At 39.4% G+C, this 23730-nt stretch overlaps 1 protein-coding gene across 4 annotated transcripts in view; it reads right to left on the reverse strand.

Annotated features, from left to right (window-relative positions):
• Positions 1-23730, reverse strand: part of ST3GAL5 (ST3 beta-galactoside alpha-2,3-sialyltransferase 5) — a 57927-nt gene that overhangs the window by 16870 nt on the left and 17327 nt on the right. For all 4 annotated transcript variants that reach the window (XM_074285654.1, XM_074285651.1, XM_074285652.1 and 1 more), the window contains exons 2-4: positions 19092-19212; positions 10861-10972; positions 2852-3195 (exon numbers count right to left, since the gene is read on the reverse strand). In XM_074285654.1, coding sequence (XP_074141755.1) covers positions 2852-3195; positions 10861-10972; positions 19092-19210 — 575 coding nt within the window. In that variant the 5' untranslated portion in view covers positions 19211-19212. The remainder of the gene's footprint in view (positions 1-2851; positions 3196-10860; positions 10973-19091; positions 19213-23730) is intronic.

The raw sequence follows: 23730 nt of genomic DNA on the forward strand, positions 1-23730 counted from the left end.
GTTATTTTGATTGGGAAAGTTTCACAGATAGTGAGTGGAGCCACAGGAGAATCAGATATCACACACACCCTGAGAGCAACAACAGCTGATTTGATTATCATCCTATAACTGGAAAGGAAGGGAAAGAGCATGAAAGATTCAGATAGCAACAAGTTGGAGCTGGAAAACTACTAGTCACGGCATCTGTCCATGCCCTGCTCTGCAGATGGAGAACTCATTCCTATCCTTTGGGTCTGGGTGGTATGGTGGCTGATAAGGAGTAACGCCATCTTGGCTGGGAGGCAAAGTTACTGCATCTTTACAAATCTGGTAGTTTGGTTTAGCAGCCTTGGTGAAGTTTTTGAGAAAATTTTTCTCCTTCTCTATCCACACATTAAATAAAATTATCTTCACAATGCCATTTCTGTAAGCTCAACACAGACAGAAGGTGGAATGACTGAGCCACTCGGAACACGAGCTTTCTCTGAGGAAGACCTGTGACTGGTCAATCCTCCTGTTCCTTAGTCCTCCTCCTTCCCGACCTCTTGGCAGCCCCTGATTCCATCACCCTTTTCTCCCTGGGACTGTCTTCTCTCTGGGTTTCTCCTGGTACTCCTCTTATATGCTGGATTACTTCACTTCCTCTATTCTGCTCCATTGCCCAGGTCATGCTCACTAACTGTGTCTCCCAAAACCTTATCCTGAACCTTATTCCTTTCTCCCTACATACTATTTCATTAGCTCCCCTGGGTTCAATGACCATTTTACGCTGATTATTCTCAGGTATACTTATCCAATAGCCATCCATAACTGGATATCTCATAACCCTCAAACTCAACATGTCCAAAGCTGGATCCCAAGCCCTCCCCTCTTCCTAACTCTCCTGTTGCTGTCAAGGGCACCATTATCTTCCTACTTTCTCAGGCTTGAAACCTAAGTGTCATCCTCAATTTCTTTCTCACCGCCATATCCAATCCATTGCCAAGTTTTATTGCTTCTACTTTCATTGTATCCTCTATCCATTTGTCTTTCTGTACCTCTATCTGTCCTATACATCCACATATTTTTCTTTCTTTTCTCTTTCCTTTCTCCCTTTCTTCCTCCCTCACTCTCTCTCTCTTCTCTCTCTCTCTGTCTTTCTATCTATCTGTCTGCTTGTCTGCCTGTCTATCTAACTCAAGTCCGGTATGATGCAAGGCCATCCACAAGTCTTTATAAAGGGGCACAGCCATTAAATTGATCTTCTTAAAGCATGGATCTGACATGTTACACTTCTATTCAGTGGCTCCCTATCACTGCCAGATCAAGTCCCTTCCTTAGCATTTAAAGCCTTTCATTATCTGGCCTCTTTCCACCTTTCCAATCTTCTGTGTTACTCCCCAAATGTGCTCTATTATTAGTGACATCAGCCTTCCTTGCTGTTCTCACCAAACACTCCATCTCCCAATTTGAGGCAGTATCAATGGCTGTCCACCTCCATTTTCTGGCTTCCTCAGGTCCCATTAAAACCTCACCTTCTTACAGTGAGCCTCTCCTGATTCTCCCTAATTCTAGCGCTTCTCTTATTCATTATCTCCATGTTATTTTGCATATATCTTGGTAAAGGATGTGCTTGCTGCTCTCCATCCCACGGGGTGCTTCTTGAGGAGCTCTATTTCTCTACATCCCCAAGGCTGTGCACTGTGCCTGGCACACAAGAAGTAGTAATGACTGTGGACTTGTCCCTTTTAGCTTCGTGGTCACCTTGGCGTGAGCATGTCAGAGACTCTGGTCTAACATCACCCCGGGCCCTGTTCGGATCATGCTCACAGGGGCAAGTGGCTCGCTACTTGTGACTGGACCTCTGACCCTCCACCGTGTTCTTTCTCGAAGGCCCTGTGAGAAATCTGCCCCTGCCACCCCTGCCAGGGTTAATCTGTCTACGGCAAAAATTCCAAATCATCCTTCTTCAAGAAGAAGAGGCTCCACAGTCCTCAACACCAAGAGAAATATGAGATTACAGAGCAGTGCAAGGCTGATCAGAAAGCAGCAGACTTAGATCCTGCCCAGTATCAAGAAAATTTCTCAGCTCCGCTGCTCCTGCAGTCTGTATTTTCTCTCTCCAATGGAGTTTATCCTCACAAACTGGGTATTTTAATGCCTTGCAGAGAACTCTTATTAAACTATTTAGAATAACAACAACAAAAAAAACTGTAATGGTTCTATTTTTTAGGAATACAACAACATTAACTAATTCTTAAGACTGTTCTGCCCCCTTTCCTTCCACTCTTCCCCTGTCAAAGCATGAAGGGGGTTTGTATCTATTACATTGGTCATCATAATCAAAAAGTTTCTTATCCTGGGGCCAGTCTGGTGAGTGAAGAGCTTTTCTACACTTACCTCAGCCATTCTGAGGCAGCAGACAGTCTGCTGCTGGAACTGACCCCCACAGAGCTCCCCTGGTAGGACCTTCAAATGCTCCCCTCCATGGTGGTCCCAGGAGAAAGCCCAGGGCTGGTGCTGCCCAATTCACCCTTTTAAAACACCAGGTTCTGAACATGAACTAACTGCACCAAGCCCAACCGCCTTGGTCTGACTGTCCAGTCCCATCCTTCTTTTCCACAAGTCCCTAGTAAGAGCCTCCCCATTACTTCTGTCACATGTTTGTTGGCTTCCTGCTGTATTTATTTATAGATGGTTTTGCTACACATCTAACTTCCTAATGTTTTCAATTGTTTCATGTATATCTCCATTATCTGATTAGGGACCAGGACTCAATGTATCCCATACAGCATTTAGTACAGTACTCATCACACAGTAAAGACTCAATAAGTACTTACAAATTGAATTCTCTAAGAAATAAAATCAATTTTAATAAAAGACTAGCACATACCTTATCACAATATCAAACTGATTCAATATGTGGCCCAGTCCGAGTCCATTCAGTATTCCACCATTTCCCATAACAACACAATGTTTACAACGTTTTGCTTTCAAGTTTTCAGGCAAATCGTGTTCAGGCAAAAGTTTTAAAAGATTTTGCAATTTCCTGGAGAACTTGCGAAATCCAAATGGAGGATCATATTTATATATATCTTCATTCATTTCCATATTTTCTTTCACAAAAGGGGATGAGTCCATATCATATTTCTGATCAAATAATCGTTCCATCTCCTTTTTCACAAAACCAGGGCGACATTCCCCTTGCAATACTTGGTGAGCATATTTCTGTGCTCTCTAGAATAAGGAAAAAGCAAAATTTGATCTGAGAATAAGTTTTAGATATTATAAGTATTCAGTTATAGATAACAAATACCTTAAAAACAAAGACTAGTCTATCTTTTATATGATTCTTTTCATTTAATAAACATAAAATATATTTTCTCAAGCTAAGATTTATGGAGTCTCACTGGAGTGAAAGGGGTTTTTAGTCCATCTGAGACAGAATCTGGAAAAGCCAGTGAAAGGACCTTAAACCCAGCAGATCATCAACTGAGGTCCTCGGTCCTGGTTCAGTAGCAAAACAGACCAGTGGGGCAGTTTCCAGTCCCAGCTTACAAGGCAAATTTTGGGAAATTAGGCTGTTTTATGGGAAGTCCAGGTAAAGCCACAGGGAATTTATGTATAAGAAAAAAAAAAAAAGTAAGAGGTTTGGGGTTATAAGCAGACTAAATTATCAGGCACATTTGAGTACCTACTAATATGTTGATGGTCTTATATCAGTTGCCATGTATGACAAATTAAGCAAGTATAATCTAATCCTGTTAAAAATTTTATAAACTCCTCTAAAATAAACTGAGATTAAAAAAAATAAATCTATGTTTTGCTGTTAATTTTTAGGTTTACAGTTTAGTATTATCATATCCCATAGAAGTTTCCTAATTTTGGATCATGTCTTAAATTCAGTTAAGCTGGTTATTAAAAAAAAAAAAAAAAAAAAAAAAAAGCAAAACCCAGTCACCATCAAAACCCTTAGGACCTGTGTAGTGATGATCTTGACATAATTCTCAAAGGAACAAAATTTCTCATATAAAACATCAGAAGTATCTATCTTTTTATGACTATCAGCAAGGTAGATAAGAAAATCACTTAGTCATGCAAGTTAACAACTTCATAGCTTCTTCTATAAATACTGAGAAGCACAGACTTTGCACATAACGGGGTTCACACCCATTTCCACTGCCTTGAGGGGCACTGCAAGGCTGCCCCACTTATTTATGTTTAATGGAGGTCAGAACAAGGTTGGGTGGTATCAGCCACAGTGGTCCAGTCGTGGGTCTGTGAAAGGCCAGATTCAAGGCCAGACCATACCAGCAGAAAGAGATCCACTACCAAATTATCTAGAACTGGGGGCAAAGGGCAAGGGGTGTGTCTGCGTGTGGAAAAGACAAGGGAGCAAGGAATCAGGGGCATTGGGAGGGAAGGGCAGAAGCCAAACCCCCAAAAGATCTAGGCACAGGGTCCCTGGTCTTTGTCATGTTTGGCCTTAGGCACAGACATCTTTGTGTCCCAGCTCCTCCTTTTCCCTGAGTCACAGTGTGGTTAGCTCCTCTCCACTGATTCCTGAACAGGATGTGTGGTTTTTTGAGGGGATGACGATAAGGTGCTCTGTGTATAATACCCACCAGAGGCAGCTGGGTGGCCCAATGGATAGAGCTCCAAGCTGAAGTGAAGAAGACCCCAAGTCTGGCCTCAGATATTTGATACTTACGGGCTGTGTGACCCAGAGAAAATCATTTAACTTTGTTTTCCTTAATTCTTCACATGTAAAATGGTCATTGGGAGGATTAAATGAGATAGTATTTCTAAAGTGCTTAGCACATTGCCTCCTATGTAGTAAGTGTTCTATAAATGCTAATTCCCTTTCCCAAATAGAAGAAAGAGAAAACCTGGATTCTAGTCCCATGTTTGCCACTAATCTCTTTAGAATTCACTTTCCTCAGCTGTAAGAGAGGGGTTAGGGATGAAACATGGTGATTTGCCTATCATTTTTTTTCCTGCTCCCAAGCCGTAATTTTTTCCCCCATCAGCCCACATTAATTTACTTAGAATTCCTCCTGCTTTATCTGTAAACAAGGCTGCACTTGCATTTTGCCCCGAGTCAGGCATGGACTTCATAATTCTTTCAGGAAATACTTCCCTAAACTGTTGCAGCAGGAATTTTACAGGAATGTGAAACAACATGCAAAATTCAAATGGCCCTGGAGCCATGGTGCTAGTAGGACAAGTAATATTCCTTTGTCCTTAGTTATACTGATGTCATCCTTCATTCATCCCAAAATAGAGAAGTGAGAATCTGTAACTGGCACGCTCTTGACTTACTAATGCATTCCCGCACAGGTGACCAGTAAAATTAGAAAATTGGAAAGTAGCTTAAAGATGACTGACTTCAACCTGAAAGATGAATCAATCCCTCTATATCTAAACAATATGGAGGATGACTGCACATGAGTACTACCAGATACAATCTAGCTTTTACTTCAAAATTCCCAGTCTTTACAGTCTTGCACAATATACAATGTTAAAATTGAAAACAGAAGAAGCTACCTGGTTTTTTTTCCCCAAATATTTTCAGAATATTTTCAATTTCTCTTTTAGCATTACCAGATCATGAAGGTAGATGGATTTCTGACATGTGATGATGACTTAAGATGACCACTCACAACACACACATAGTAAAGGTTTAGCTGACTGAGAGAAGTTTCCAATACATAAATTGCAAGCCTTTGGTACAAGTGATCTTTAAGACCACATCTCAGAGAAGACTTGGTTTTAAATCTTAGCTCAGCCATTATCTCACTATGTTCTTGTTCAGGTCCCTAAACATACTTTTATTTGTTTGTTGTTTTTTTTTTTTTCCTTTCTCATTTTTTTTCACTTTTAATCTGATTTTTCTTAAACATGATGAAAATGGAAGTATGTTTAGAAGAATTGCACATATTTAACATATAATTTTGCTTGCTGTCTTGGGGAGGAGGGATGGAGAAAAATTTGGAACACAAAGTTTTATAAAGGTGAATATTGAAGAATTATCTTTGCATGTATTTGGAAGATAAAAAACTATGGCAAAAATTTATTTTTAAAAAGGGTAACATCATAAACAACAACAACAAAAAAATCACTAAACACCCTATGATTCTCTCATTTATAAAACAAAAGGGACAGCCATTATCTTTAAGGTTCTTTCTACATTTAAATTCTGTAATCCAAGGCATAGATAACTATAATGTGACTTCCTACTAAGGGTTTCTTAAAAAAGAAAAAAATTCAGAGAGGGGATAAAGTTAGTCATTTAAAAAAAAAAAAAAAAAACAACACTAATTAAAGTTCTACATTATCATGTTAAGAATTAAAGATTTTTTTTATTTGTTAAGAAGTTAATTAACTAGCAAATCCCCTCGTCTCTAGGACAGAATTTCAAGTGGTAATCAAATAAAACTCAAAGTTACTTTGTCTTGTTTAATGGTAAGCACAATAGCAATTAAGCTACATCTGAGCTATCAAGTACAGGGCCCCAGCCCACATGCCATGGCAAACCAAAGAAGCAATTGGGAAATCTTTAGCAAAAAAAAAAACCGTACAATATGGACAATGTTAATTTGTGGTTTTTTAAGTCAACATGGTGGCCTGCAGGAATCCATTTCTATTTGAGTTTGACACCACTGTAGTTCATAACTAAACATAAAAAGGAAAATTCATGTAAATGAATGCAACTTCTGTACCTGACTTTTATACAACCAAGTTGAGATTTTGCAGTTGTAAGAAAATCTGTTAGTCGTCCAGAATCTAGAAATTGTATCAATGAATCTTTAACCCTCATCTTGTGGGGAGTAACATTCATATTCATCAAAGGACAAAGGACCTTAATCTGAGTTTTCAATGATAATGACGACATCAACAGCAACAACAAAGAAAGGAAGAAGAGATGACATGTTAGAGAATCACCAAAGCCTTATAGATATCAGCAAGAGCCATGTACTGGGATCTCGCAAGGGGTCCGAGACACAGCAAGGCTAAGAGTCTCTGCCGCAGACAACGCGATTCCTGGGCCAGCTTGGGACCACAAGCTAACTGATGAGGCCACATGGCCCAACATTCAAACTGACACCGGGAGCCCCCCCCCCCAGTTACACTTAAATGTACGCTTATAATAATCTGGACTTTCAAAGTCCCTCAGCCTCTTCCCTGGAGAGACCTGGTTTTGAGATGAGCCCCTAAGGGGCCTCTCAAAACAGCAGACACAGAAAATCTCAATCCCTGACAAGAGGCATCCTGAGATTATTCTATTCTGGAAAGGCTTGGGCTCCAAAGATTCTTACAGCATCCCGACAAGTCTGAGCTCCGCTTCTCTCCCAGCATCCTCCTTGATCCTCCTCCTGTCAGGTGTTCCTCATGAGATCAGACATGTGGGGAAAGGGGGAAGGGAGAAGGGGGGAGGGGAGAGGGAGATGGTAACTTCTCCATGCAGTTTCTTCTGTTAAATTTTTCTCCTGCCTGGGCTCAAACCACCCTATGTTAGCTTTAAAATACAACAGGATACCTGCATTTCCCCTGCATCATGTTTTAAGATTTTATTTTCTTATTTGCTTTTTATTTTTTGTTTATTTTTATTTGTTCTCAACCTAAAGATGGAAAGTCTATGATGCAAGGAAGAAGCAACTTTTGGGGTTTTCAGATACAATAACATCACCTTTTTTATAAAAAAATTGTTGGATAAAATCATAAAAATCTAACTGGAAAATGTTTAATAAAACAAATAAAAATACAATACCACTTAGAAAATATTGATTTGTGATTTTCTAAATCAGCATGTGACCCATGAGAATCTGTTTCTTCTTGAATTTGACATCTGTGCTATATGATAAGTAATCAAGAAATTTTAAAAAATTAAAACAAACAAATATGGGCTTCATTAATAAAGAGCTAGTGATTCCTGGAAATTATATCCCAGGTAAAGACAAGAGAAAAAAAAAGTTCTTTCATAGAACATAAAAAATTCTAAGTCTGAGGAACAAAGAGTCCTGAAGAAAGAAATCGGGTTTTCAAATTACTCAACTTCCCATTGGTGTCCTTTTCTCATACTCTATGGTTTTGTGCTACTGGTTGGTGGGGAAGGGTCAAATTCGTATTACCTCATTTTCCCCAGTATTCTGGCCCACAATAACTCCACGAAAATATAGAAAATATCATTATCTTTAATGTTTAAAATGTCATTTAAAATTTGTTTTAAGGGATGCAATCCCACGTGGCAAATGCTCCATTAAAGACCTAATATGTGGGGCAGCTAGATGGCCCAGTGGCTAGAGCATTGGTCTTAAAGAGTCGGGAGGACCCAAATTCAAACACAGCACAATCATCATCCTTGTGGAGTGTCTGGTCTAATAAAAGGTGGGAAATGCACATGTCCAAATTACTAATAAATATGGGGCACATTCTTTATTATTGTGTTACTATTCATCCCTCTTTATTGATGGAGAAGTTGAAATTCAGAGAAGTTAAATGGCTTCCGATCTGGGTCCAGGGACATGAACCTGGGTAACAAAACAGGGCAGCTGGGAAGAGCAGGGCTGCGGGACAGACAGCACGCTCCATTTTGGACGAGTTCGCTTTCAAGTGCTGGTAGGACATGCAGGTGGGGAGAGCAAAGGAAGAGGGGAGACAGAAAGAAGAACAGACCCAGGCAGCTTAGTGGAGTAAAAGGAGCACTAGATCTGAAATGAGAGAATCTGGGTCCAAATACTACCTCTAAATGTTCTACATAACCAGATAAAGAACTAACGAAGGGCGGTTTGAGGCATATTTTTTTCACCTTATTTTTTCTTATGTTTTTTCCCCTTTTGATCGTTTCTTTTTTCACAACTGTGACTGATAAGGAAAATATGTTTTACTTGGATAGCACATGTACAAGCTCTATCAAACTGCCTGTCATCTTCAGAAGAGGGAAAAGGAATGTTAGCCACTGGAATGGATATAATTATCTAATGGTTCAGTATGATTGATCTGATCCTACAAGGAGATTTATGGGCCAGAACTTGAGACAAGGTACTGATGTACTTATGTACTTAGTTCACACCTTTAAAGGAGTTCGCTCAATGGTTCACACATTAGACTTCATACCTTTAGAGAGCATATAAAAGGACTAGCCCATTCTCTGAGAGAAGATTCAGAGCCAGGATTCAGTAGGGAGATTCAAAAGTCCAGGAGATTCACAAGTCTAAAGGAAAAGGCCGCTCATGGACTTCCAGGAGATTCAGAACTAGGATTAACTTCCAGGAGATTCACAAGGCAAAAACCCACAATCCCACACTCTAGAAGATTTCGAATCAAGATTCATTCCATTTTCCACCTTTGTGCTGGATGGAGACATTGGGAGGGTGAGAGGCCGAAGCTGGTTGGAGAGATTTGGAAAGAGCTCTCGGGAATCAAAGAGAGAGGCCTCTAAAAAAGCTAACAGGGCCCAGGAAAAGATTTAGGACTTTGAAAGACATAATAAAGGAGCTGAACTTTAAGTCCTGGCTAAATTTGAGGTAATTAATTGAACTGAATTGAAAGGAAGGCTGCCTCCAGAAGCTCTCCAAGAAATTTGCTCCAAGAGAACGATTATAATTTAGAAAAAAAGAACATTAGAGGGGAGGGAAGGATAGAAGGAGAAAAATTAGGAATTCAAATCTTAAATGCCAAATGAATGACTAAATTTTTCTAGACATGTAACTGAGGAAAAAATAAAATACTATTTAAAAAATTAAAAAATTAAATTAAATAAATAAAATTTTAAAAATTAAAAAGAGACTATAGGGAAGGAGAGGAGAGGAAAAAGAAGGGAAAGAGAAAACTCAGGGATGGGGGAAGAGAGGGGAGAACAGAAGGGGTAAGGAGAGGAAAGGAGAGGAGCAGAATCCTAAAAAAATATTAATATTAAGGGTAAGGAAAAAGAGGAATAATTAAGTGAGAGAGGATTAGGAGAACCAAGAAGATACTCAAGAAGGTGACAGGGAACAGAATCAAATGCTGAAGAAAGGGCAGGAATGGAAGTGCTTATTAAATACCTAGTATGTACCTGGAATCAAGCTAAGCTCCTTACAAATATTTTCTCATTTAATCCTTACAACCACTCTGTGATCAAGAGTTACTTTTTTCAAGAGTTATTTTTCCAAAGAGTTTGGTGGGGGAAAAAAAGAGTAGAGATGGACTAATTGCTTCAAAAAATAGAAGGATCTACAGGAAATGTAGGTTTGTTGTTGTTGTTCATTTTATTGTTGTTTATTTTAGTTTGGGCAGACCAAAACCAGCAACTAAAGGAATGTACTGAATTTTTTTTTTCAAAAAAAAATTTTTTTCTGAGGCTGGGGTTAAGTGACTTGCCCAGGATCACACAGCTAGGAAGTGTTAAGTGTCTGAGACCAGATTTGAACTCAGGTCCTCCTGAATTCAGGGCTGGTGCTCTATCCACTGCACCACCTAGCTGCCCTGAATGTATTGAATATTTGAAGAAAATTCAACACAACCTTTTGGTGATGTCATTAACATTTCATGTAATAATCCTCTAACATGTTTAGCTCATTTAACCCAAAGGAACCATGCAATGATTTGATATAGTGTTTCCCTAAACTAAACAGGCTATGGATGCATTTCTGAGAAACATCTTGATGGAACCTAATAAGGAAGGTTGGGAAGTACAGAAAACTCTGACTAAAAATGGAAGGGGATCAATGACCTTTTAGCACAAAAGAGGTGATAGTCTATTTCCTTACTAAACAATTACCTTATATAATAAACATTTTATATTTTAGAAGCCAGATGCCACTAGCATTGGAATTTTCTTAAGGAAAATCAATTTACATGTATGGAACAAAGTTTCAAAAATGCAGACCAAAAAAAAAAAAAATTTCAGAAATATCAAACCTTTACGCGCTCAGGATCCACATAATGCACTCTTTTCATGTCACATTCTTCAGCACTGTAACTTAATTTGAGGATATAGAGGATCCACACTCCAAACACAAGTAGCAAACATCTGAGGGAGGAAAAATTCAGTTACTTATTTGTATACAATTCAATGGTGATGACCCTAGAATTCTAGATAGAATATTAGAGATAAAGAATATTTCTACTAGAAACATATTTTATAAGAACAATAAAATTGAAAAATTAAGTGAAGAAATCATTGCAATCAAAGCATTAATCTAACATTTCTGCTGTTTTTCCCACAATAAGATGATAGAGCCTTGAAAGTAGGCACCATTTTATTTTTCCATCTCGTATCTCCAGTCCTTTTGACATGGTACTTGGCACATAAAGGAGAGCCTCTTAAAAATTACATTTTTCTGCAGATACCCATTATGGCCAGCTTTATTCCCTTTAACTTTGCTTACAAAAGAAGTTGACACTGGCCAAAATGCATGCACTGTTCACTTTCCTGCCTAATTCATTAAATGCAAAGCAAGTGATTCTGAAAAAATAATAGTAAAAATGTTCTATCTTCTCTGTTTCTTTTAAGTATTGCCATTATGGTGCTACCGAGAGTTTTGGCTTGGTTAAAAAGAAAAATGCCATGGGCTGCAGTCCTCTTCCATGATTCTTCCTTACCAGTTCCATTAATATGCTTATAACACTAGTGCCAGTTATGTTATTTGATAATGCTTGTTATGATATTTGTATATTTGTTTGCAATTCAATTTTGCTCAATAATATGCGTGTAAACTGCATACCTGAAATAAATCTAAGTACTAATAAAAAAAAATTACATTTTTCTTTCATTCATTCAACTATAAGAATGAAATTTAAATATACATATATATATATATATATATATATATATATATATATATATATCAGCTGGAAAACAAGGGACAATTTTTTGTCTTGTCTAATTTCCTTCAGTCAACTATTCCTATTTTCTTTTGTTAAAATGTTACAAGAGTACATTTAATTTCAAATTTCCCCAATATAGTTAAAAACTTGTCTTCCAATTTATAGCCATTTTAAAATTCAGTTAGTATTCACAAAAGAACTGATACTTATTTTAACATACAGCTTTGGCTACTTTAAGACAAATTAAAAGCATTTCAAGGATTCAACAAACTCACAGAAAGCCAAACACTTAAGAAACAGCTTAAGTCATTTTTATCATTAGAAGAAAAAACACAGAAGGCAGACACATTAAAAAGCATCTTTATTTCTAAGAAAATTGAACTGTCTTGTTATTATGAGGCATTCAGGCAGAATGCCTCTGTCTTTGATCCTGCACAGAATCTGCACTGGGCTTGTTTGGAGAGATTCAGCCAGGCCTCATGGGCCCAGGAGAAAACAGCAAGCCAGGATGGCTCCCTGGCATTATAGCTGGAGGCCAGGCTTTTGAGAACACATCACCTGGGGTCAGGAGGAGAGAGAACCTCTGTTTCCTCCCTCTTTGCCCCAGTCCTCCTCACAGGGAGTGAACTTCTCCAGTCCTGCAAACCTGACAAGTTCAGAGACACGAGCCCCCCATCTGCAGCCAGTCACAGAACCCCTACCCCAGGGGTGGCAGAGAGTGGGGCCCAAACCAGCGGCTAAGGATGAAGGGGACATACTGAGAAGAGGAATCTGTGGAAGGAGAACAGAACTTCCAGAAAGCAGTAAGGATGGAGTACTCCTTTTCCACATGCACTCTCCAAGCATGAGCCCACCTTCTTCTGAACTAGGAACATGCTCATGATGAGAGGGTGTCCCTATCAGCCATATTTATATATTCTACTTTAGTAAATATTCTTTTCTTTTTTTTCAATACTTCTCCTCTATTGCCAATGAAACAATTATTTATTGAAGGTCATTCAGTGCATTCTGAAGATTAAATGTTACTGATATTCTCATCGATGCAATTTTCTTCTTTTGCCCACAACACACAAAACAAACTAAAAGATGAAAGAGTAAGAGAGTTACATGAGTTTTAAATTACACAACTTTTATCCTCTCATGGTTTAAGATAATTTTCTTTGTTTATTATGCTGGACACCTCAGTATTAATTTTTGTAAAACTTTGTGTTCCAAATTTTTCTTCCTATCTCCTTTATTTCCCCCTTCCCCCCCAAATAAGCAATCTGATCTAGGTAAAATATATGTAATTAAAAAAAACACATCCATATCTGTCACATATAACCCATTAATTCTTTTTTTTTTCCATGCTTCAATCTGTATTCGGACACAAATCCATTGCTTCTCTGGGTATGGATAGGATTTTTCATCATAAGTCTTTTGGAGTAATCGTGGATCATTGTGCTGCTGAGAACAGTGAAGTCAGTAAAAATGTCTTTCTAAAAGCTACGTGTAGCTGACCAATTGAAAACAATTGATGAATCAACAATCACTTCACTGATGGAAGCTTGCAGGCAATAGCCTTAAAATGACACCCCCCCCCCCACAATGTTTCTAAATAAATAAAATAAAATGCACAGAGGAAACTAATTACAGTGAAATATTTATCAAATTACTAAAACAAACCCTAGTTCATGGACTCCAAGTTAAGGATCCTTTGTTTAGAGTCTGTGCTACACGTCAATGAGTAGGTCATGTCTTGTTCTAACCATGTGCAAATCTTTGCACAGAATGAATGTTTGTTGAATTGAATCATGCATCTTTTATCATGAAATTTTTTATGCTCCCTCTTGAATACAAGTCTCCAGTATTAATATGCTTTAGGTCACACCTTTCCACTGCCATGTGGCTAATCCATCATTTGGATTCTTCAGTGATTGTAGTGTTCTGCGATTCCATGAATCATTAAGGGAATATGAGTGTTTTAAAAAAAAGATATTTTTTTGAGCCAGGGACAAGAGCGGGTATATTGAAAGTGTTATGTAATTTCTCAACCTGTTTTCTTCTATCTATTCAGTTCTGCATCAAACTCAGCATTCATTTGCAATGCCTGTCCAAATGATTATGGAATAGGCAATAGCCACAAAGACAACAGGCATTTTTCATTCATTTGGTTTTTTTCTTGTGTAAATTGTTACACTGAATTATTTTGAGTAGTCAGGGACCCCAAGGAAGAGGTTCCATAATAGTGGGGCTCGATATGGTCAGTTCAAAAAATGATCCACAAAATGAGTACCTCAAAGACCTCACCATCTGGATATCCTCCATGACAATGGTATATACAATTGCCTCCTTCTTTTATACCTAATTTTATATCGATAAAGAGAAGATCAGTGAATATTTCTATGGTTGTATCCATCAAATAATCTTGTAGGAGCTTAACATACATGGGCAACATCTTCTCCTCCCCTACACAGGGAGAGACTTATAGGTTCCATTTTGCTCTAACAAGTCAAATACAATTTTTTGGATAACAAATAGGAGGATCTTGTATTCTCCATATCTTTCGTTTAATTGAGGGGCTGTAAATATATGGTCAAGTATAGAAAATCATTTGTATGTGCCTTCTCTTTATCTTCTCATATTGTCACTAAGGACACTTTGCCATGTTTAAATCATTCTCAAAGATTTTAAATCTATTTGAGTTTTCTACAAAGTCTTATCCCTATGCTTTGTCAGGGAGTGAAGGTAACTCTTGGTTCTCTATGTCAGTTAAGAACAGAAGTAAAAGCAGAAAGGTTCATAGCCAGTAGCTTTGGCCACTAGGTAATGCATTCTTTTGCCACAGCAACTTCAAAAAAAATTTAGGGGGCAGCTAGGTAGTGCAGTGGATAGAGCACTGACCTTGAAATCAGGAGGACACTTAACAGTGTTGACCCTAGGCAAGTCACTTAACCCCAACTGCCTCACTAAAAAAGGAAAAAAAAAGAAGAGAAAATAAAGAAAAATTAAAAGACAGTCTCAGTCCTATGTTGGCCACGTCCTGTTTTCCAACAATGGTGGGAAAGGGCAGAAAATGGGGCAAGGATCCTAAGAATCAGAGTTCATAGACTATCTACAAGGGGGCTGTACCTCTCATGAGGCTCTCATCACAGGAATGAGATCACCCGGAGGAAGTGCACCTTGTGAATGTTGCCCTTCTCAATCTGAATGAAGCCAGAAGCGGCTGCCCCCAATGGGAGGGGGTTCCAGGCTCCTGGGAGGTCCACCCTTCTGTTTTCTGGGTAACTAATTAAACTGAAATATCATCACTGGATAGTCAAATTTTTTTGATCTGCTGTGATTATAATGAACATCTGTCCTTCTCCAAGAAATCCATCAGGAAAATTACTACATGTCAAGACCTGCTGCAGAAGATGATGGTGTAGAACAATTCCAGACCAAATAAACAACCACTTAAAACTCACTGCCAACACTGTAAAGATAGGTTCTAAGAAGACAGTCAAAAAGAGATGGTATAAAAACCTGGTTTATGGGTAAGGAAAAAAAAAAGGTCAAAGGATTGTGGTTACCAGCCTCACTTCATGACTGTGTGTCACAAAAAATTCTTCCAAAAGAGAGTCAGAAAGCAGCGTATACAATGAACCAAATGTCAGATAATGCTGTTTCTACACGTGGTGGTTGTTTCAGAATCAGTTGCCACATACAGACAGACCGTCAAGTTATACTGGAGCTCTAAAGTTGGGGATTTTTGGAAACCAGTTATTCTAGTCCTCCCATTTTATAGAAGAGGAAGCTATGGCTCGAAAAGTTAATGATCTGTCCAAAGTCCCGCAGGTGATATAGCCAGTTTGTAGACAGTCTATGAACTGTGATTCTCAGACTCCTGCCCCATTTTCTGCTCCTCTCCCACTTCACTGGAGAAATAGGAAGTGGCCAACATAGGACTGAGGCAGAACCAGAACTCAGCCCAAGACGTCTGACTCCAAAGCCAATGTTCTTTCCTCCATGATGTGTCTATAGCAAAAGTTCAAATCCACATCAAGATGGAAGAAAGGATTGAGAATAAAGACAGGCCATACAATCACAAAAGTTCCACACTGACCTAATTAAATAAAGTAATGGTTCCCAAAATGGGAAAGGGATAAATGAACCTCATAAGCTGTCACTACTGAGAAATAATAGCCACAAAAAAGATCCCAGAAACCATCTCAGCTCATAAATGCGGGTCAATAAGAGAGAGCCAACAATAGTGGCTTAGACTATAAACTCACTGAAAAAGACAGATGGTAGAAGATTCTAAGCAATCTCCCATAGAAAATGTGTTATTAAAAATGTATGTGTGGGAGGGAGGTCTCCAGGAAGTCCTGGGGTTATTTACCAGTCTTTGTGTAATTGAGCCAGTAACTCCTAACATCACCTCATTCCCCAGCTGTTACTACTCTCTTGCTCCTTTCTCAAGTTACCTTAATTTTATCTGTATATGCTGTATCCTTGACACTACCATTCCCTCCCCCAGAGAACATAAGCTCCCTCCGTTCTGGGATGGTTTCACTTTGCTTGTAGCCTCCACAGGTGACATAAAATCTTACACAAAACAGATACTTGGTGATTTTTTTTTTTCCTTTTTAATTTACAACTTTGTTTTCATGGACAATTATAAAGTAAGTTATAAATCAGAACCTAATCAGTCAGAGTAATACTTTCTCCCAATTTATTCCCCCAAACCCCTAAATCTATAATAGTCACAGCATCTGAAGTACAATTGACAGGAAGGAGGAAGGTGTGAGTGATAATAGCAGGGATGGAAGAAAAGGGGAAGTTGTTATACAGAGGAGTAATCTCAGAGAAGAGACAGTAACTCTACAAAGAGAAAATGAGAGAATGGCTGGTAGAGAAATAAATCCAAAACTAGAATTTTGTAAATACTTAGAAGCTGAGTCTCTGCAAGCTAGATCCTCCAGAGTAGTGATGGGAAAGGCAAAACAAAAGGGAGCATGGAACCAGAAAGAAAAGAACAGAAAAAGATGACGGATGCAGGGGAATGAACAGAGATGAACACTCAGCTTATGTAAATGTTATAAATTAGTATTAGAGACACTAAAAATATACTAACCAAGGCAAGACTGCCACAGTTTCTATTTCCTGCCAAATATTCTGCTTTTCCATATTTGCTAGGCCAAAAGGAGATTACCATTACTGTGCTTGGCTAAGTTTATAGTGTCGATCTTCTACTGAGCCCAGTGCGCTCCCACCCACCCTCCTCCCTCCTGAAGCAGAATTTTTTATTCTCTAAAGGGCTCTTGGTAGGTGGGTCTATATATAGCACAAGCAGAGCCCCTGGGCAGTGTCCAGTGAAGCAAGGATGACTAATAAATACTATGGTTTTTTTATTGAATGATAAAACACTAGGAGCTTTCAAGCCTGATTAATAGGCAACATTTAAGAGTTTACAGCACCTCCATAATCCCGAGCACACCCTTTGATTTGTTTCTATCTCAAAGATCTTAGAGTTAGAGCTGAGAAGAATCTCTAAGGTCAGTGCATTCAACCCCCTCATTTGACAGATGAAGAAACTGAGGCCCCTGAAAGTGAAGTACTTGCCCAGGATCATAAAGGTTATTCAGGCTCTCTGAGCTAGCACCTCTGCCCTCATTCATCTTAAATACCAGCCGGTACAATCTGATTGTGAAACAGGCTTTACAGAGGAAGGAATAAACACTCAAGCTGAGCCTGGAAGGCTCAAAGAAACTGAGAGAGGAGGGGAAAGGGTAATCTAAGCATGGAGGCCAGGCCACACAGAGGAAAGAAGAAGGAAAGGCTGGAGAAGAATGAGAATGAGATCCTACAGATCACCTAATTTAATTATGTGGTTTTACACGAGTAGTCTCTCAAACTCCTAAAGCTGAATGTCTGTTTAAATCCATTTCATTATTTAAAGCCAGACTCTATGAATGTGTTGGCTGAATTTATGAAATTTGATGTATTTTTATAAAATTCCAATATTAATGAAGTGTTCGACTCAGTGTCTACATTGCACAATCTACCAAGTTGTAGATGAATTGCCATCTACCCCAATGGAGAGAATGCCTATACCTGGGAGGTGCTGTAGTGAATTACAGAACCCAGATTCTGGAGAAGGGCTAATAATTAAGAAGTACGCGTAATGGAATATTGTGTCATAAGAAATAATAAATAAGAAGCTTTAGAAAAACTTGGCAAAGTTTTAGTTATATGAACTGATGCAGAATGAAGTAGAATCAAGAGAACTATCTACAACATGACCACAGAATGTAAAGAAAATGATAATGAAAAGAATCAGAACTCTGATTAATGTAATAATGCCTGAGCTTAACCACAGAAGACTGATGGCAAAGCATGTCTCCTTCTAGGCAGGGAGGTGGTGGTCTATAGCTACCAGATGAAGACCAAACCAGATGCATGTGGGTATGTCCTTCCTTCCTCCTCCTTCCCCCTCCCCTCCCTTTCTTTTCTTCCTTCCTCCTTCTCTATTTCTTTTTTCTTCCCTCCCCTCCCCCTCCTCCTTCTCCTTCTCTCTTTCTCTCTCTCTCAGAAGTGATCTTTAAACTTGATGCAGATGAGCTTCACCAATGGTGCCATATGTTAACATAAGTCACCTATGCCACTTTATGTCCATTGTAATCCTTGGGCAAGGTTATGGTCAGAACAATTTTCATGGTCCTCTGGGTCATGCTAAGTCCTGGGTAAATGGCACATGTTATCCCCAAAGCACTGCTGCTGTGGGATACTGACTCCCTCCCAGCCATGGGAAGCAGCAGGTATCTCAGATTCTCATACAGACCTGTCCAGGAGACTGTTGTGCTCTTAAATGTAGAGTTTGCTGCACCATACCTACATTCTTCCCTCAAGCAAATATTGTTTTTGTTTTCCTGTGCTCCAAGGGAAGTAGAGCCCACACCAAAAAAGAAGTGATGAAGGGGTGGGAGTGGGAAGCTGGAAAGCATGTAGCTGATAGACTGATTGTGTTAATTTTATTCTTTAGCAAATTAAGTAAAAGGGAAGCTGGGGTAAGGAAGAGGGAAATGGAAATGGAACTGGGAGAACGGAAGAAAAGATCAGCTTTCACAATTTGATTTCAATCCTATAAAATGCTTTCTTTCCTTATTAGCTATGGAAGGAAATGAAAACAAAGCACCCTGATTAGATTCTATGGATATTCGAATTTCGGAAAATACACTGTCTTCTCAAAAACCAGTTATCAAAATCAATTACCATCAAAATTCATGGTATTTAACATTCAAAAATACATGCAATGATTTTTCTAGTTTTTTTTCAGTATTCTTATGATGAGTCTGACTTACTTGAGAATGCCTTTTAATAACAGGCTGGGTCTTCTCATTTTTTTGGGAGGTTGGGCATACCATGGCAGAGAAGGAGGGCAATCACTCTTCAGTTTCATATAGTTATATTCATTTGGCATTGCTGTTAAGAAAGAGAAAAGAAGGGAAGAAAAACTGAGAAAATGGAAAGGAGCTAGAAAAAGGGGAAAAAATATATTAATTTACTTAGGCAATAAATGCTCCACATTCGGGTTATTCTCAAAATATTTCAGCTGAATAGGTTTCTTTGGTAACTACCCTCCATTATAAATGGTTCATCTTCTTCCTCAAAGTAGAAACCCTAAAAGGGAAACAGCCTCTCTTAGGCACCTACATGCTGGGCACAGGCCACACCAGAGCATGGGGAGAAGATCTCTGTCCTGTACTAAAAGGCCACCTCCTACAGCTGTGCAGAATATCCAGGCCAGCGTCCTTTCCCAAGCCCCCATGAGAAAAGAATAGGAAGGATTGGAGCAGAATCTGAAGGCTTTTATACAAGACTTGCTTTATTCCTTCCCAGTTTGTCTTCAGCAGTCACAACCATTCTCATCAAGGGCCAGGAGCTGCCTTTCAGATCAGAGGATCCCTGAATCACTATGACAAGGAACCTTAGAAAGTCGGCTAGTTGAAGCCTTCCACTTTATAGACAAGGGCCCTGTCTCTCTCTCTTTCTCTCTCTCTGTCTCTCTCTCTCTCTCTCTCTCTCTCACCTTCCCCTCCCCCCATCCCCCAGTGGAGCCCTTTCCCACTCCCACCCTCTGCCCCTCCTCCCTCGGGGTTGCATTTACATGCAGTGAATGCTGTCTTTCAGAGCAAAGGCTCTTTTATTTTCCCAAGACAGGAAAAGGCCCCAAGGCTAATTCCCTTCAGCTCAGGTCAAACTAGTTAGAGACAACAAAAACCTCTTTAGGATACTTGGATTACTGCTCAGTTCCTCATCCTAACTAGGCAAGTTCTCTGTTTTGAGGAACAAAAGCAGTGCTCAGCGGAGAGCTACAGAAACCAGAAAGACTCTAGAACAAATCTGGCCTGTACACAGCTAGCACTTAATACAGGCATGCTTTATGTACCTATCTACTCCCTGTCTGAACAACAATCCTTCCTCATTGATTGTCACTTCTCAAAATGCTCATTATTCCAGGTCGGCTCTGAGGCCCCCATCCCGCTTCAGACATCTTTGTGTTCTCCCTCCTCAGCCTCATCCTGTAATTATGGGGACACATTTTATCCCCCTTCCTCTTCAGGAAAGTAAACTCCTGGATGGCAGTGACTGTCTCATGATGGTCTCAGCAGTCCAAGGGCCTTGCACATAGAAGGCACATAATAAATGTCGGGTGATTTGAAATTTAAGTCTGAAAGGAAAAACCAGAAAAACAACCTACACAATAACATAAAAGGAAAGGAGAACAATAATAAACTAAATCCCGTGCGATGACAGTGAGCTAGGCTGGAAAAAATGAAGATATCCACCTTCTTTCAGGCTCTGCAGAGGCAGCATCCCTCAGCAGCCCCTTCAGACAACTCAGCAACCCAGTGCCCAAGGCAAGGGAGAGCCTGGGCTAGCTATTGCCACCAGGAAGTTTTCTTTGATGTCCAGAAGACCCCCACTTTGTCTTCTTTGCAATTTCTACCCATCACTTCTGACTCTGGACCAAAGAGAGCCGTCCTGGCCCTCCCCCCCCCCCTTTTCCTGTGAAAGCCATTCAGACACTTGAATACAGTCATTGTGCCTCTCCTTCCTTGTCTCCTGCCTCCCCAAGTCATCTTTTTCCCAGTCTAAACACGCTCAGTTCTCTCAACTGATCCTCATGTCTCATACTCAAGGCCTTCACCAGCCAGCTGCTCACTGCACACATAAAAAACCTGCTCTGCTTACCTCAGTGACTTTTACCAATCAATCAACAAGCATTTATGAAGCACTTCCTAGACACCAGGTACTAAGCTGAGCATTAAAGACACAAACACAAAGCATCAGTCATGCTCTGCTCCACTTTTCCACTCATGATCCCTTTTTAAGAAGCCGGGCTCTATGGGACCTCACATTTTAATGAAAGAGTCAGAATACATAAATCTGAACTTACAAGATCAATACAGAGAGGATAAATGCTCACTCTTGAGGGATAATACGAGCAACTCACAAAAAAGCTGCTGGGACTTCCAGCCAAAATGGCAGCCTGAACAGAGGCAGCCCATCAAAAACCTAAGATCTGTACCAGAACGCTGACCAAGAAATATGGTAAGGAAGCTAGTGATTTCTTCCACCCCAGAAGTGAACAAAAAATTAACCAGACCTCCCAACAGGAAAGCGGGCCATCAGCAAAGCTTGGGCCAAAGAAGGCAAACAAACCAGCAGCCTCTCAGCAGGATTCTAGAAGGGCCAAGATCACATATGCAAGATTTTGTGCCTGAAGGGATTAAGAGGAGGGGGCTCTCTGGAAAAAATCCAGGGTGGGAACCTCAGGTGGGAGCAGTTGTAACTAGAATGGTTGTGCTCAGAACAGGCCCAGAGCCCTTCAAGCTCCCTCCCACTCTGTCCCATGACACCAAAAAGGCTCAAGACCAAGTAGGACTGATCATTCCCTGTTCCTTTCTTCCCCACCCCTACAAATATGAAGCAGTGGGGAGAAATCTGGGTCTGGCACAAGATCTCAATTCAGTAAATAAATTGAAATAAGTAAACCAACGATATAATGCCTTTAAGAAATTATAGAGATTATTCCAAACTCCATAATAACCGAAATCAGAGACTCAAAGAAAAAAATGGATTTTCACAAGTACAACATGAATACCTGAAAGAAATAAAGCAAGAAACTTAAAAAAAAAAAAAAAAAAAAAAAAAAAGACTCTGGAGAAAAAAATGAGAAGAATAAATAAAAATGGATAAGATAGAAATGGATAAACTTTACCCAAGAAATGGAATCCTTGAAAGTTAAGACTAATCAGACATAAATTAGTGCTTCCGTGGGAGCAAGAAATATTAGATTAGAATGAAAAAAAAAAAAAAAGGCAGAAGAAAATATAAGAACTATATCAAAAATAACTGACCAAGAAAATTGGTCAAGGAGAAAATTTAGGAGTCACAGACCTTTGAAAAGTATGATAAAAAGAAGTCTGGATATTACATTTCATGAAATCATAAATAAAAACTGCCCAGCTCTATTAGAGCCAGAGGGCAAAGATAGAGGCCACTAATCACTTCCTGAAAAGAATTCCAAAAGGAGAAAGTCACAGAAATGTCCTAGCCAAAATCCAGAGATTCCAAGTTAAAGGGGAAAAAAAGATGCCCAATATTCAGAAAGGAAGTAATTCAAGTACCAAGGAACCAGAGTTGGGATCACATAAGACCGGATAACTTAACAATAACAACAAAAGCAAACAAAACAATAACAAAACCCAAGGTGATTTTATAATACAATGTTTCAAGAGGGAAAAGATAATAGGCTTACTGTTAGGATTACTAAGTGAGAACTGAGGTTTTCTGGACAATTACAAGGTGAGAACTCAGGTTGACTTGATAGAGGGGGCAAGCTCATTGGCTGGGGTGGTTCTTCCCAGAAGCCCTTGCATTATCCCACGCCCATTCTCTGGGAGAATAAAAGAGAGGACTCCCAGAGACAAGGAGAAGACTCTGAATTGCATCAGGCTTGACGGGGCTCTCTGCAGGAAGGGAAGTCACTTCTAAGGACAAGAGTTAACAGCAACTGCCTGGAGACAACGGTTCACTACAGGAAGAAGAATCTGTCTGAAAGATTTGAGTAGACACAGCAGATCTCTTCCCAGAGAGCGATCCAGCAGCTTCTGGAGACGACAGCTCACTACAGCTTACCATCAAGAAGAATGTACTAGTTATACAGAGGGAAAAGTAGACCTTTTAAGAAAAGAGGTTATTGTTGTCCAGGTACGACTCTGTGACCCCATTTGCAATTTTTTTGGCAAAGACACTGGACTGGTTTTGCCATTTTCTTCTCTTGCTCATTTTACAGATGAGGAAATTGAGGAAAGCAGAATTAAGCGACTTGCCCAGGATCACACAATTATCTGAGGTTGAATTTGAACTCAGCTCTTCCTGATTTCAGGCCTAGAACTCTTGTCTACTTAGCTATCTATCTTACCTGCCTCTAAAATAGAGATATTTCTATCATTTCTGAAGAAAATCTCAGAGCCTGAATAAGAACAAAGGAAATATAGGAAATATAAGCACAAGAATGAAGAGAAACCTCAAAAAGTTAATGTGTTTAGGAAGAAGCTACATGATGGTGTAGTACCATCACTTTAACAGGAGGAGAAGAATTCAAGGGTCCTCAGTCTCATTTTGTTCAAAGCATATTGAGAATATCAAATAAGTAAAATAGAGGATCTGAAGAGGGATTAAGCTGATTAGTTTTGAGGATTTGAAGAGGGAAAAGAGAAGGGAAAGTAAAAGGAAGAAATCACAACTGGAAAAAGAAGGAAGCAGGGGCTAGAACTTGTTACTTCTCAAAAATGGGGTGCAGGAGAAGAGTATAGATATGTGGAACAAGGGGTGGGAGGGGACATCAGATAATCCTAACCCCTATCTCAAATGGACAAAGAAGGCAGAACACACACAGAGTTGTAAAAACTCTCGGCACAGGAAAACATA

Source organism: Sminthopsis crassicaudata, chromosome 2 (genome assembly GCF_048593235.1).
Source record: "Sminthopsis crassicaudata isolate SCR6 chromosome 2, ASM4859323v1, whole genome shotgun sequence".
Taxonomy (NCBI): Eukaryota; Metazoa; Chordata; class Mammalia; order Dasyuromorphia; family Dasyuridae; genus Sminthopsis; species Sminthopsis crassicaudata.